The sequence below is a fragment of the Buteo buteo genome, chromosome 5 (genome assembly GCF_964188355.1).
Source record: "Buteo buteo chromosome 5, bButBut1.hap1.1, whole genome shotgun sequence".
Lineage (NCBI taxonomy): Eukaryota > Metazoa > Chordata > Aves > Accipitriformes > Accipitridae > Buteo > Buteo buteo.
Window position 1 is genome coordinate 11,826,476 of NC_134175.1, and position 15,483 is coordinate 11,841,958.

The 15,483-nt window shown below is 50.3% G+C and overlaps 1 protein-coding gene across 1 annotated transcript in view; it reads right to left on the reverse strand.

The window, feature by feature from the left end:
* Positions 1 to 3,989: 3,989 nt before the first annotated feature.
* The window catches only part of SH3BP4 (SH3 domain binding protein 4), a 43,116-nt gene continuing 31,622 nt past the window's right edge, over positions 3,990 to 15,483 (reverse strand). Inside the window, exons 4-6 of the mRNA XM_075027840.1 lie at positions 10,561 to 10,749; positions 7,477 to 10,313; positions 3,990 to 4,238 (exon numbers count right to left, since the gene is read on the reverse strand). Coding sequence (XP_074883941.1) covers positions 10,089 to 10,313; positions 10,561 to 10,749 — 414 coding nt within the window. The 3' untranslated portion in view covers positions 3,990 to 4,238; positions 7,477 to 10,088. The remainder of the gene's footprint in view (positions 4,239 to 7,476; positions 10,314 to 10,560; positions 10,750 to 15,483) is intronic.

Below are 15,483 nucleotides of genomic sequence, written 5' to 3' on the forward strand. Positions count from 1 at the left end.
ACTATATGCAGAAAAAGTTGGAAAAGTACTTAAACCTAAATTAATATTCAGGGCTCAAAACAGGCTGGGGCATCCTGGTACCTCATGGCAGCACAGGCGTCCTGCTAAGTACCTGGTGCTGTTATTTTCTATTGCTGTTTGAAAAAGCAGATACTTCAGCGAAAGCTGTTAAGTTCAAGAAGACAGTCCCTTTCCTCCTCAGCCTGTCCCCATTGCAGTGCCTGATTCCTGTGGGCATCCACACCACTGGCAACCTGCCCAGGACCGATGCCAACTGTTGCTTTTCATCCTCTGCCTTTCCTTCCCCTCCTCTTACCCCCTGTAAACAGAAGGAAACCCTTCTTTGGGAAATGCAGAGAGTCCCCAAGGTGCATGAGAGCTGACCTCCTTTTAAAATGCAGCTTTCGTGGCTCCTCATGTTCCTGAAGTGACAGCTCTGTCTGTCCCCACGGTCCCAGCTGGAGTCAGGTGACAGCAGCGCATCTGTGCCTCTGGAAATGAGACCCAGTGGGAACTTGCAACGCCCATCACACCACCAGCTGTGGTGGTTTCAGTCATCTCTGAGCATGGGGCTGGCTTCCAGCAGCTGCCTGATGCAAAAAGCACTTTAAAATGTCCTTATGGAGAAGTTCTCCAAGTACCCTGCTGCAAACAGGCTCTGGATTGATCCAGTGACTTTCTCTGCATGGACAAAAGAAAAACCCCTTGATTTCAGATCAGATGAACAGAATTTAAAAAAATTTCCCAATTGCAGCTGTTTGGGTTTTTTCTTTTTTACTAACTCAAACCCTCTTGTGTAGGTGAAGAAAAGGAGCTACAAGAAAGGGAGGAAGAATCAAAAGCCCCATCCCATGACTTTCATTTAATTTTGGAAATATCTTAAACACAACCAAGGCAAAACAACAGTAGAAACCAGGTATCCTCCTCCTCTCCTTTTCCCTTCGCTCTCCTTAGCCTAGTTTCTCCTGCTTTTTATTTTCCCTTGGCACACTTAGGGGACGTGCAAGCCCAGGCCTGGACAACTGTCACATCGTGCCCAGCAGAGGACACTACGATATCGCTAACAGGAGGGAGCAAGGAAAAGGCCATCCTTCCCCCCAAGCCAGGCCAGGTGGGTCAGTAGAAGTCAGTAGAGACTTGTTTATCCGCCTGTGCTCCAGGAATATGGACCCTGCTGCACAGAGATGATTTTCAGGGTGAATTAGGAGCCAAAGTGCATGGGACAAGCAGCTTCAGTGCAGAGGAGGGAGCCAGAGGGGCTGCAGCATCACTGCAACACAGCCTTCCCAGCCCTTCTCAAGGGAAGAGTTACACTGGGGATGCTGTCCCTTCTTACCGCCCCTTAATTGGGTGCCATATAGAGCTGTACTGCCCCTTAAGCAGGGCAGAGACCCCCAAGTCCCTGCTTCCTTTACTGGGAGAAGGAGAAACCATTGGCCACAATGTATTTCTAAGCAACGGAGCTGAGATGGGGTCACTTCTCCAAAGGGGAAACTGAGGCAGGGCCAGCCATTGCTCCTCTCCCTGAGCTGCACAGGCTCCACATCGCTGCAGGGCTCCAGGAACTGCAGCCTGAGCTTTTCCAGCAAACCCTCCAAATCTCTGCAAGACAGCAGCCAAAATCCCTTTGCTGCCCTTGGAGAAATGACAGGCACAAACACCTCCCACCTCCAGCAGCCTCTCGGCATCGCCTAGCACTCATGTAGCATCACTGCAGAGCTGTGAAAGGAGAGGAGAGCTGTTGCTTTCCACTCCCACCCGAGCACTTTTTTAGTGTTTATTTTATTTTTGCCTGGATTTTAACATCCAGGCTTGCAACAGTAAGGCTGGGAAAAAAAGCAGCGCGAGACAGTGCTGCTCCTGATTCTTCTGGTGACCCTCAGACCCCCCTGGCTGCAAAACATGGGCGAGAGCCTCTTTGGTTTTGGGATGGGGGGTGTCCTCGGGGACACAGCAGCCCTGGCTCCGGTAGGAAGATGCAGCTGGCATCCCTTGCTGCTTCCCACCAGCTGGACCACGGGAAATGACAGGAATTGCTGACATTTTTCTGCAGCCACAGGGTTTCTGCAGCCTCACCCCAGCCCTCCAGTCCCCAAGGTTTTTCCACTGCCACAGGAGCTCTGGGCAGCTCTCGGGCACCTCTAGCCCCCCAGTGCATGGGCCCAAGAAGAACCCTGTCCCATAGGGACATAGTACTTGAAGGGGGGACTCACCCCCTTGCAAGACACACTGAGAAGTTAAATACGCTTGTTATTCAAGGGCACAGCAAGAAAGAGCAGTGACCTGCAAACGAGCACTCCCTCCTCCTCCCCTCCGCAGGGCTCCCAGGGCCAGACACCCACAGATGTGTCCAGACACCACATCCCGGTGCTGCCTTGCCCTGCGCACTCACACTTGGATGCTCACGCTCAGACCTACAATTACTTAACTTGATTTTTTTAAAGATCTTTCTTCTGGGTGGCTTTGTAAAAAGTAAATACTTACTGCTGCCGGCAGCCAGCCATGACTTCAGTTTAGGAGGTATCACAGGAGCTCCCAAATCCCCTTTCAGCCTTGTTTCCCACCATGGGAAAGCACTGAAAGCTTGAGACTTGAGCAAGTGCGGTGTGCATGCCCACTTCCCTTAGGAGTGTGGACAAGGAATGCCGACCTGCCAGGAGCAGCACCAGCCTCATTTTAAAAAAACAAAAAACAAAACAACTCAAACCACATGCATCCACAAACAAGGCTGCTTTGGGGTTGCAGGCGTAATGACTATGATGGTCCAGGGCCCTGCCCTCCTCCCTGAAAGCCTGGGGAGCAGCACAGCACCACACAGCCACCCACAGAACCCACAGGAAACGGTTGAGGCTGCCCCACAACATGGCTTGGCCCCTGCATCATTCTCTGAGCTATCCCTGCAGCATCCCTGCAGACCCCCATACAGCATCCCAGTGGGTGAGCCTGGATTTGGCACTGGAGACCTCCCATCCTGTGACACGCTGCGTGTCGGCCAGTGCCAGTCCCCAGTGCTGCCTGGAGGATGGCAGGGAGCCGACACTAGCAAGCCAGGTACTTTTAGCTGGAGCAGCCACGCAGCTCTCCAATTCATTATCACCTGCAGAGGTGGTTTTAGGAGTTATTTATAGGTAAGCATGATGAAACCTGGAGAAAAGCAATTGCCACAGTGAACCGGGTGCAAAATGCAGGACAGCCTCTCCCTCCCTGGGGAAGAATGTACCCTGCTGAACCCAGAGAGGGAGCAAACTGCTCTGGCTTTAGCATTTAAGCTCAGTGAGCCAGGTTAAGCCCATGTGGCAGCTGGACTCGGTCCATAGCTTGGTGCATAACCCCGCTGCTGCTGGTGCCACGGGCTGCTGGGACTGAACTAGGCTTACAAAGGAAAGAGAAGATGAAATCTCCATCCACAAATGTTTCCTCACTGGCTGAGGGTGCTGGTGTTTCTAGGAGAGGCAATCCTGTCTCCGAGCTCATCTTTCCCAGAGCGAACTCCTGCCCTGCCCATGGCAGGTGTCACGGCTCATACTAAAAGCTGCTGTCACACGACTCTGCTTTGACAGGTACTAGCAACTGCTCCCAGCATCAATTCCCTCTCTATTAAGAATGGGTGAAAGGTTTCATACGCCAGATGTGATTGCTTAGGATGATACAAGCAAGTCATCAGCATGGGCTGTTCAGGCATTGACAAATCCTAAATCCCCCCAGCCAGATATTGGCTGGCTTATGTAACCGCGTGACCTGTCTTCAAAAGCCAGCCTGGACAAATGGAGCAGTTTTCTTCCTTGAAATGCTCCCAGCCTAGATTATCTTGAGGGCGTGGGGGGGTGGAACATGGTCCCCCCCTTCACTGGGGCAGATCCAAGCAAGCTGCATCTGTTACCAAGCATCCCTCTCTGGCTCATCGCTCTCTCCCAGCAAGGGACCGGACTGCAACCCAGTGACTCGCTTTGTGCCGGACAAGACTTTGCAAAGCATCTGCTGGAAAGTTTAATTAACGTTCAGCGGGGGGTAATCAAAGCAGGGCAGAAACCCAAGGTTCATTATCTTCCGGAGGCTGCTGAAGCGTCGGCGAGGCTGTCCTTTGAGTTTTGGCCACAAACGGTTGGTCCGAACGCCTTGGAGGGGTGGGTCCGAGATGATTTCAGCATACCACAAGGGAGGCTGCAGGATGGATTCAGTGATGGGCAGGGGAAGGAAGGGGAAACCACAACCAGCGGCGCTCCTGACGTCAAGCAAGTCTGTTAAACAGCAATAAAAATAATATGGTCATCTCTCCAGTCAGAAGCTCCTTCCTTTTCATGTAGGACATCAGGGTCTTTCCACCCCCAATCAAGCAATTAGTCACCCCTTGCAGAACTGACCACTCAACAAGTGAAACTTGCCTCTCTTTTGGCCAGGCTCCTCTGCACACAGCCTTTGGGAAAAACATGCCTTTATATTCTGCTTCCCCCCGCCATTATAATAAAAAAAACCCGAAAGTGTCATTGGTTGCTCGGAAGTCCCTGAATTTCACCAATGGATTAAGCCTGCTGAGCTGTGAAGAGGCGAGCCCCAGGGCATGCTTTGGGTAAAGCTTGTTATCAAAAAAAAAAGGGCTTTTGACAGGAGATTTGAGCAGGTCATGCTGCAAACGCGCAATGGGAGTTGCACTTCCAGGGATGATAACCGTCTCCGTTAATTTACAGTCATTCAAGCCCATGTTTTATGAGGGATCAGGCCTGATTAAATTAGCTTGGGTTATTAAGGTGAAAAGGTCATAAGGGTCCAGCAGACAAGAAAACCCCAATCTGGAACAGGACTGCTGAGCCAGATGTGCCTGGGATGCCAGCAGAGCCCAGCACCCAGGGCAGAAGTCTAAGCAATGCAATGTGATCCTCCCTAACAGCGTCTTCTACAAGGGTTTTCCACAAAGCAAACCATTGTGCCTGCACCTGGCATGGGGGATATGGCCATCAGAGGAGGGTGGATGCAGGGGACAGCCCTGGGAAGGATGAGGTTTTGGTGGCAAAAGACACCTGCCAATAAGAGGAAGACCTAGGAGCAGCCCTTTAACCAGCTCCTCTCCTCTAAGCACTCATGACCCGCTCCTCCTGTTGCAAGATAAAGGTGTCCTGACAGCAGATAATCCACAACAAGCATTTAATTGAGAGCTGGGAAGGAAGCAAAGGAATTGATTTTCAGCAGGGATTTCTAGGGATGAAAACAGATGCACAGAGACCTCCAGGGTCATTAATCGTAGACTCTAGTTTTCATTGCAAACTGCACTGGGCATCCAGACACCAAGAGCTGGTGAGGACAAAGCAAGAATCACAGATACAGCAGCTCTTCTATACAGATACTGATAACCCAGAGGTGACTTTTCTTTCCCCTCCCCTTCTGACATATCTTCTTCAGTCATTTAGTGCCAAGATGAGCTGATGCAAGCTGATCATTCAATTTTGATGGCTGAAGTAGTGGAGAAAACGGTGCAAATGCATTTCCAAGGTGACCTGCACTGAAGCAGCTCATTCCCCTGATTGGCCCAAGGAAGAAAAGCCAACATCTTTTCCTTGAAGTTGAAATATTAGAGGGAGTCAGTCAGCAGTGAAGCAGCTAATGGGGAACTGCTCAAATCAGATGACCGGTGCCCTTCCTACCCAGACCATGTAGGAGTGAGGTCCCCACATGGCGAGGCACCCATGGTGGGGCACCCTTCCCACCCATCCCAGGGGTGAACCTGCAGTACCAGGGCCATCAGGAGGGGACTGATAACCCCAGCAGAAACCAACCCTTTATGCACATATTCAGAAATAATTCAGAATATGCCACAGCAGACCATCACTGGGACATCACCTCACACACTTTTTTGCATTCTTACCAGGCGTACCAGTGCTGGAGGATGGATTTTCACACCATGTTACGTTGTGAGGCTCCCAACATCAACCACCGCCCCAGCCACGGGTTGCTGGCACTGACCAACCTCACAGAGGAAAGGAAACAAGGAAGGACGGGCAGCTGAGGTAAGAGAGCTTCTTACCAGTGGAAACTTGCTAGCAATTGGAAATGAGGGAAAAGAAAGGCAGGCAATAGGATACACAGCCATCCGTGGGTTTTAAGGAAGCAAGCCAAGGCATCGTTACCGGACCAGCAGATCCACATGTGTAATTGAATCTGTGATTGTTATTCCCCTGGTTTTCTTCTCAGTTCACGCACATCTCAAAGCATGTGTATCCGGACAAAATGAGCAACAAGCCATTCTAGGAAAGCATCTGTAGGAAACAGAGGGCTGAGAAGCAGCAGCAGCAGCGAGTAAAATAGTGGCTCAACTGCATCATCCTCCCAATTAAAACTTTGCCCCAAATGCACAATTTTAAAGCCCAAATGCTGTCCACAACACAGCCACTCTCCAATAGCTGCAGCTGAGCCTTTGGGCTGCAGCAGTGCTCACCCTGCCACCCTGCTTTCTCCAGGGAGCCTCAACTGGGGTCATGAATTGACTGAAGCCCCAAGAGCCTGGACGGTGTCTGAACCGCAGCCCAAATCCCGTGATGGCCACAGCTCTGGGTACTGAAGCAAGGGGGGGGGAACGATGCAGCAAGGGCTGAGCGAGCCTGGGAGGGAGAAGAATGCTGGCAGTATGTCCATCACCCTGCTTTGGAGGCCAACACCCTCCTGAAGGTAGGGAAGAAAAATTAAATGGGTTAGACAGATGGGAAAGTATCTGCTTGGGAAACAAGGGAGAGCTGAGATCAGGAGACAAAAGGAGGAGAGCCAACAGCTGGCTCCTGGTGCATCATCCCTGCAAGAGTCTGGGAAGAACTTGCTTGCGCATTCCCTTTGACAGCGGAAAGGGATGTTTGGTACCTTCCTTAGCTCATGAGTTCCACAAAAAGCTTACTTTCTCATTTTTTTTTCCCTGCTCTCTTCATCTTCTCCTAGGCTAGACCTCAGTTTTGCTTTGGAAATCAAGCCACATTATGCCAAGAAGGAAATTTCCAGTCTCCTTCCATGAGCCAGCCAGCCTGGTATCAGCAGGCACTGGTACCTGGCTTCATGAGCTCATTAGCCACCAGCGTGCATCCCCCGGCAAACTCACCCTCCTCACAAGGAGGGACCGGGGCTTTCAGGAGAGGACACAGTCACACTCAGCCAGGCATGGATGGAGCAACGGGTGCCAAGCAAGGTCCAAGCACATCCTTGTGTGTGACACGTCCTCCTCACGACCCATGTTATGCTGGACCACAAGACGCTTTTGCTAAGGATGAAATCAAACCGTCATGTCTCCTCTTCACCTTTGGCAAACTGAAGCCACAGCCAGATAGCTGAATATTTCACTTTCGTGGCTTGAAATCTGAACTCCATTCATATCAGGAACGCCGCAACTGCCTTGGCTAAATACAAGGATGTTTTCTCCATTCAGAAAACAACCAGAAAAACATCTCCACGCCAGAACAAATCCTACAACCAAAGCTTTCCCCGCTTCAGAAAGTTTCTTACCTAGTACTTTGAACATAAGCAGCAGCTTGGGAGGCCAGATGGTTTCCAGCGACCTTAACCCGGAGAGGGCAGGATGGAAAGGCACAGGGAAGGAGAATTGGATTCAGATTGGCCCCAGGGGACTGCTGGCTCCAGGTGTGGAAACGTGCTGTGAGGAACATGCTGTTGGCATGGTGGAAAACCTACTAAATTAATCCCACGCATCAAAGCTGCTTTGAGATGAAGAGACAACAGTAGATGTCTACTCGGGAGTACTGGAATAGTAACAGCTTTAATTGGAGTATTTTTTTTTCCAAAAATTGTTTTCTTTAAAAAAGAAAAAAAAAAAAAACAACATTAAAAGGTAAGTACAATAACCAGTTACTGCACAAAGGGTGGTAATGCAGAGCCCAGACAGAAGTTTTGGAGAAGGCCTTGATGTTTAGCAGGCAGAAGGCATCCAAAGGACATACGCCCAGTCCCAGCATGTGAGGAGGGACTAGATTTCAGACTGAGGACAGGGACAAATTAATGCAGTGGTCACCCCATGGGCCTCAAAACGTGCCGGCTGTGCTCCCACGGGTCTCAGAGTGCACACCATCCAAGCTGAGCACAGCATGGTTTAGGCTGTTGCTGAAATGTATATTTGGGTATACGGAGTACCTGAGGTAGTTAGAAAAACCAAGGTGGGGGGGTTAAAAAAAAAAACCAAAATGAACTGAAATAATTCAGGGACATCCCTGAAATACAGGAGGCTCCAACTCCTGCCCTCGCCTGCTGCTGACACCCTCAGGGGTCCCCAGCACAGGCGTTCCTGCAGAGCTCCGGACCTTGCCAGGAGAATGGCGAAAGCCAAGATTTGGGTAAAACCTCAGGAGAAAGCTGTCCCTCTGCCTGCATGCACGCTCCTGCAGGAGGTATTCCTTACTGCAATGGGGGATTTTTGCTCATGCATGGAAAAATGTGCTCTTAGGGTGCCTTAGGAAAAGAGAAAGGGGACAGGTAGTGGGCTCGGCTGCTGATGGACCCTCTCTCTGTGCTATGTTAAGTTGCATAGGAAACTCCTTAAAGCCCCTGAGGAGAAATTTAAGGTGCTATTTACTTCTTGTGGGGTCCATCGAGAGTGATCATTTCTGGGGACGTGATTTTGGGAAGAGGAAAGGAGACCATTCCCTCCTGAGGCTGCTGTGCTGGCACAATCCATTGGATGCCTTTCCCATTCTCTCTTTTTTTTTTATTAACCTGAAAGAAAATTATCCTTTAAAAACTAACCTTTCTGTGGTAGCAGCGTTTCACTATAAAGAGACTTTGCACTTAAAATAATTGTTCTGTGCAAAAATAAAAAATATTTCCCTCCCATGTAAAATATTTGAAAGCTGGGGAGTGGGAAGAGGAGGGGAGGTCATTCAAAAGCCTTGGCTATAAAACGAATGGGGGAAAACATCTGGGCACTCTGTGCCACAAATATTTAGCTTGTTGGCACCAGGTTTATAGTAAAGACTATTTACAAGTTAAACTGGACTTTAGGAGCCTTGAAGAGCCCCACTTGAAGCCCTCTGAAATCAATGGCAATGAGCATTAAGTCATGAAGCACATCTGGAACAACTCCAGTGAGCTTGGATTTCAAATTAGGAGAAACATCTTCTCTTCTCCTTCTTTTTTTTTTTTGTTTCTGTGTGTAAAGGGATATATGGATGGCAACAATTCTATCCCCTTTTCTGGCTTCTTCTCCAAAGCGGGAGCATCTGGGGAGTTTGCTGCCATGGCAGGGCGAGCCACTCTCACCATCCTCCTGGTCTATCTCCTAAGGAGGTCTCTGGTGAACTCCAAACCTCCAGCTTCTTCCAGAGACATCCTGCAGCACCCGGGTGGGATAAAGCGCAAGGGGCAGCAGCCGCTTCTCCTGGTTAAAAACAGTACCCATGCATCTGCAAACAGGCAATGAGCATCTCCCTGTCCACAAATGAGAAAATGCATGTTCGCAGAGACATGAAAATAAAACAAAAAACAATCAAACGGGTCACAGAGACTGTTAAAAAAAAAAAGCAACCTCCTTTTTGGTGTAAGATGCTTATTGGGCTGAGGACATCCCAAGTTCATACGGTGCTTTACAGTCATGTCTGGGAGTCTGCCAAAGCCTGACAGTGGGGGAGGGAATTTACTGTGCTTCTTAAAATACATATTTACATTACTCACGTTCATCTCAAAAATGATAATTTAAAAGCAGTTTCTACAACATAAAAAACAACCACAGCTTCCCCCCAAAGTGGTTACAACCTTTACTGCTTGTTACAAAAATTAGACTTTTATTTGCAAATGCCTAAAAAATGTGATCTCTTTTGTGATCCCTCCCCACTCCCTTGCCCCCTTTAAAGTTTTTTTAGTAAGAAATAGTTTAACCGGTATCAATGCTGTAGGAAAAGCCATTCCCCTCTGGATGCCTTCCCATCAAGGAGAGATGTCTCCTGCTGATTTCTAGTCCCAGTGGAGAACTTGCAAACTTTGGCCTCTTAAAACCTGGGGAGAGCAACCTCCACTTCTTTTTAAAGTCAACTGCTTAAAAAAAAGGGGAAAAAAGCACAGAAAAAAAACCCCCAGCAAATAAGAAGTGGACAAAAATATCACTGCAGGAACTAGATTGCAAAATCCTCGTGGTCTTGTGGGCTGAAGGCAGCTGCCCGCAACATGTCCAAGGAGTTGACAAGGATCAGGGTGCCGGTGAGATGCTTCCAGCGTTTGGTGATGGGGTTCTTCATCTTGTCCAGCCCGGTGTGCAGCTCCTGGATCACATCACGGTAGCTGTCGCCCATCTGGCTGCTCCAGGTGAGAAGGAAATCGTACGCTGGCTTCCACATGGCCTGCAGTGATGGAGCAGAGGGGAGAGAAGATCAGAGCTGAGCCAGGCTGGGTGGCCAGCGAGCAAGTGATGCCATCCCCAACACACCCCCATCCCAGAACAAGCACATTCCTGAGAAAAAAACACCCCCAAGTTACCCCAGCACACCCAAATCCCTTTTATCCCCCCAAGGTGCTCCAGAAGAACGTGCTCTGGAGGTATCTGCAACCCTAGGGGACCCATGGAGACCAAGACCCATCCGTTCTCACCTCGCTGTCCACCGTCCCTGTCTTGTCCCGGTGCGGGGCCTCGTAGGCATCCATCTGCTGCTTGGAGACTTTAGCGAGCTTCTCCGCAAGCTCCCTCCAGCGCTGGGCCACCTCCACGGCCGTGGTCAGCAGCACAAAATCCTGGATGAGCCGGACGACCAGCCCCTGGCAGTCCATTTTCAGCAGGGCCTGAAGGACAGTGGTGAAAACCAAACAAGAAAGTCAAGGCAGGCAGTAGATGGCAGGTGACCCATGGGACCACACAGGGAAGTCCATCGAGAAGCCACCCCCAAAATCCTCCCACCCCCTTTCTAGCAACAGCCGGTGAAATTAGGCCATCAGGCTCAACAGACGAGTAATCCCATTAATTGAACCAAGTGCCCTACCCCTATTCAATAAGGCTTGCAGCCTGGGCTGGCCAATGCAACCTTATTTTCAGGCAACCCCTCAAGATGTTCAGGCACCACCATAAGCAGTTTAAAGCATCCCAGGGGCTGAGAAGAACAGATGCCTTTAATCAAGGTAACTAATCCAGCATGGTCCATGAGCCTGAGGCTCCTCGAGCCTGGAGGAGCACCATCCTTCAGCATGGGTGGGTGGGCAGGCAGGCATGGGCCAGCCAGTACGTTTTGGGATGGGACTTGGACGTCAGCCTCGGGAGGAGATGGGCCGGGGTAAGACCCAGGCGAAGGGCCAGTTGACAGCACTACAGGACCATCGCTCGGCTTGGGATGTTGTTGCTCTTCTCACTGCCCCTCTGCCTTCCCATGCCAGTTCAGAAACCTCCTCCTTCAGTGTCATTTATTGACCTAAAAGCCAAGATTTTCTGCAAATGGTTTTGAAGAAGTGGGGAAGAGGAACTGCAGCAGTCAAGAGTTTTCCAGCTAGCAATAACTTAGCCAGGAAAAAAATGACAGAGCAGGGTTAGCTTCTATCTTAAGGTACCAAATCACATTAACATCACTCAAAGTGGAAAGCAAGTTGTAAAAGGGGAAAACCCACAGTGTGGCCCATGAAAGGAAGGGTTTAAGTGGCAACTATCAGAGGACAGGATCTGACAGACAGAATCAACATCCCACTCACCAGGGCTCCCTCATCCTCTGCCAGAGCCCATGGACTGCAACAACCTCAGCAGCAACCCCTGTCCCTGGGCAAATCCCACCCTGAACCTCAAGTGGTTGCAGAAAGGTGTTTTACATTACGAAATGGGCAACCCCTTTTTAAAACATGGAAATCAAGCAAACAGACCCCAGACCCTGCCTTGGGCAATAATTTGTCAAGTACCCTCTTTTTTTCCTATGGCCAGATCCGGAGCCATGGCACCAGCAGACTCAGGATGGTGGCTCCAGGATAGGTGAACACCAAGGGGTGGCGTTCACTTCAGTAGAGGCAAACCACAGCCCAGGGATGCAGGGACAGCCCCTTCAAAGGATGCTGAACACCAGCGAGCGCCCAAGGAACCACACTGGCACATGTGTCCCCATCGGAAACATCACCCGCACTTTCAACAACAGCACAGGGCTGGTTATTACAGAAACCATGGATGTAGTGGTCCCCATGCAGCCAGAATCCTCCTGCTTTCTGCCACTGTGGGTCTTGACATCCTCTCCCGGCATGGAGGGTCTAGGCAAACCCTAGCTGGTTTGGCTCTGGGGCAGAAGAAGGGTTAAAAATCTCGCATAGGCGGATTCACAGGCACAGTTGGGGGAAGATGGGAACATCTGAAACCACTCCAGCAATTTGCAAAGCAAATGCATGTTGATTTTTCCCTTATCTGTTTCCAGCTTAAAGCTGGGCTCAATCTAATTACAGCTGCAGACCCACATTTGTTTGCTCCTCCAAAGTGCTTACACTGGTTTCCTGTACTAGGAGAGAAGTCATAAACCCTCTTCTTAAGGAAGCAAGGAAAATACATTCAAAAGAGCGTTTTTGTTTTTTTTTTTTTAAAAAGGGCACTAAGAAGCATTTAGATGTCACACCTGTGCTGTAACCACCTCCCCTCCAGCAATGCTACCTTACCACCCAGCCCCCAGATTAATCACCCTCTCCTCTGCAGGCAGGGATTCAGATGGTCCTAAGGAAGAGCAGATTTAGCATCCTCAAACCTGCCTTTCCAGGCAGCTTGGATCACCTGCATGCAAACCCTGAAACAACCTGATATTTAGCAAAGCAGGCTAGATGAGTTGCTCTCATCTCTTGCCAGAGGCTGAGCAGGTCTGAGGCAGTGGAGGAGGCCACCGGGAGCAAAACGTGCCGCAGGGGTTAAGAAGGATAGAGCTGCAGGAGACAGATTCTCCTGTTCCTTCTGCTGCTCGAAGTAAACAAGAAAACAGCATCAGGTGAGGCAGCTGGGAGGCCATGTAATTGACAACTGTATAATCACTCAAAGCACCAGCTTTGGAAGAGATGGATTGCTCCCTGCCACACAGAATGTTAACTCTGAAACCTACTGATGGCCACAGAACCACCTAGTTCCTGTGCTTTTCCCCTGGTGATTTGAGCTGGGGAGGCTCAGCACACAAATTACGGGCTGGGGAAAATGCAGGAGGGTGGGCAGAGGTGATGGGAGATAGGGACAGCGCGAAATCCAGGTGGGGATGGGGTGCAAGGAGGACACAGGGCCACTAAAGTTAGAGCCAAAGGGGGAATATTAGTGGTAAGAGCAACACACTTTTTTGGCCTGGGCACAACTCGCTCCCTCTATCACAGAAAGACATGAAACACAGGGCTCTCCTGGAAGCCCTGACTGCCTGGCTGGGATTAGCAGGGCTCACAACAGACTTAATCCTCCAGCAGGCGCTTTTGGGATTACACTACAATTTCTTTCCATCCTCCTCCTCCACCCTGGACAAGCCTCCCTGGATAGCTGGGTACACCCACTGCATCTCTGTCCCTCGGTACCCAGCCGTGCTCCCTGCTGAGGCGTGACGTGGGCTGTGCCTTGCCGGTGACCTCCAAAGCATTTATTAACCTCAGAGCAGAGCGAGCTCCGAGCCTGCTCCACCAGACTAGCACACAGCAAAGGAGATGGTTTGATATTTAAATCCCAGTTCAAAGAGGCACAGAAGCGCCTCTACTTAAAAGGCATCCAGGGGAGGCTGAATTTGCATCCCGGCTCTGAAATGCAGAATCCCATTTCCCATCCTCTAATGATGGAAACCAGCATCTGGAAGAAAGCAAGCCAAGCCAGAAGACAGAGGCAACCCCAAAGACCACCTGCAGATGCGTGGCAAACCCCTGCCCATGCCCATCACTGTGACCTTCATGGTTCACTCCCGACTCTGCGAGCCTCCAGCCCTGCTCGCTCCCCCATGCACAAATAGGCAGCTTCCCAACAGTCCATCCAGTCCTGACCCCCACATGCTCTGGAGCAGAAAGCATCGCCAAGTTCACGTGCCCACCATGCGTGGTGCAAGCTGTTATGGAAATGGACTTTTAAAATTAATAACTTTTTAACAAAAAATAGCATTTAAATTGGAAAGCACCCCAGGGGGTCTAAATGTTATCACGCATTAGTCACCCCCCCTGAAACGTCGGTGGGGGAAGCGGAGATGTGGTTACCCTAAGCAGTAATATTTAGCATCCCATTAACTGCTGCAGGGATGCGTGCCAGGGCAGGGATGGGACCCGAGCGTGGCAGGCAGGCAATGTGCCTGGGGTGGCACCGTGCCACAGCTCCCGCCTGGGACCTCCTCAAACATGGGGAGAAAGGTCCTGGGTCCCCAAGGGGCCAGCGAGACCCACAGGGTGAGAGGATGCTCGTGCACAGGCTCCTGTCTCCACCATCCTCTCCAGGATCTGGGTCAGGTTTTTGGCCCAAATGAGCCGCCTCTGTACAAGTGCTCCCCAAAACAACACTTGCTTTAGGCATTAAACATGTCTTCTGCTTGCTTCTTTTGGCTGTCAGCACCCCCAAAATCACCAGTCACACACACTTAAAATACTGTGGTACACACTCACGATCTTAAATACGAATTTCTTTTTTTTACCTAACACAGGCACAGGTTCTGTGGGGCAATTTCCCTGAACATGGTGCCCGGCTGAGTCTCGGGGTGCTTAAGGCATCACTTCTGAAATGACACCAAGTGCCATCAGCCACACTCCCAGGTGGCTTGGAGAAGGTACCATCAATGCAACCGCAAGCAGCTTTTTAGGTTTTGGGTTTTTTTGGTTGGTTGTTTTTTTGCAAGAGCAAAATTGCATGGGAGCAAGAACACAGGGTCTGCAACTGCTGCACTGGGGATGGGAAGGCAGTAAAGATTTCCTGCCAGACTCAGAAAATAAAAGTGGGTTGGCTTATGCTGTCCACAGAGATAGGAGCCTGACAACATGACAGCTGAAAGGTGTCGGGTGGCATTTCTACAGCTTTCTATTAATTGACAGGAGCACAGGGCAAGGCTTTCAGGTGTTGTGCATGAAAAGACCTTGCTGGAAGCCTGCAAGCAACTCTTTCTCCTTCTGTGCTGGAAGCAACTTGGCTATGCAAGGACAAGCCATGCCCTACAGAAAACATCCCCACCAACTTCAGCAGGGTGCAGCGTGGTGCCTCAGGGGAGCAGTGTCCAGGATCTATATGTGTGGTGGGGATTTGTTCCCATGAAAGCAGAAGCGCAGGAGTTGCGCTTTCCCCTCTGGACCCAAATTCAGCACACGGACTACCATTAGCCAGCAGACTGCTTTGGGATGGAGGAGCAAGAGGGGCCCAACATGAGCAACCTTGGGCTGGCATGCTCCAGGGGTGCCAGCGCAAGGTCCAAGCGATGGACATCCTGCTCTGCATGACATTAAGGACTGCTTGAGCCTACCAGCAGCTCTTTGGGATCTGCACACACCAGGGACAAACAGTATCTTTTGGTAGAAGAAAGGCAGCATGCAGATACCTGCAGTCAGAACGAATGGTAAAAAACAAAGGGGAAAAAAAAA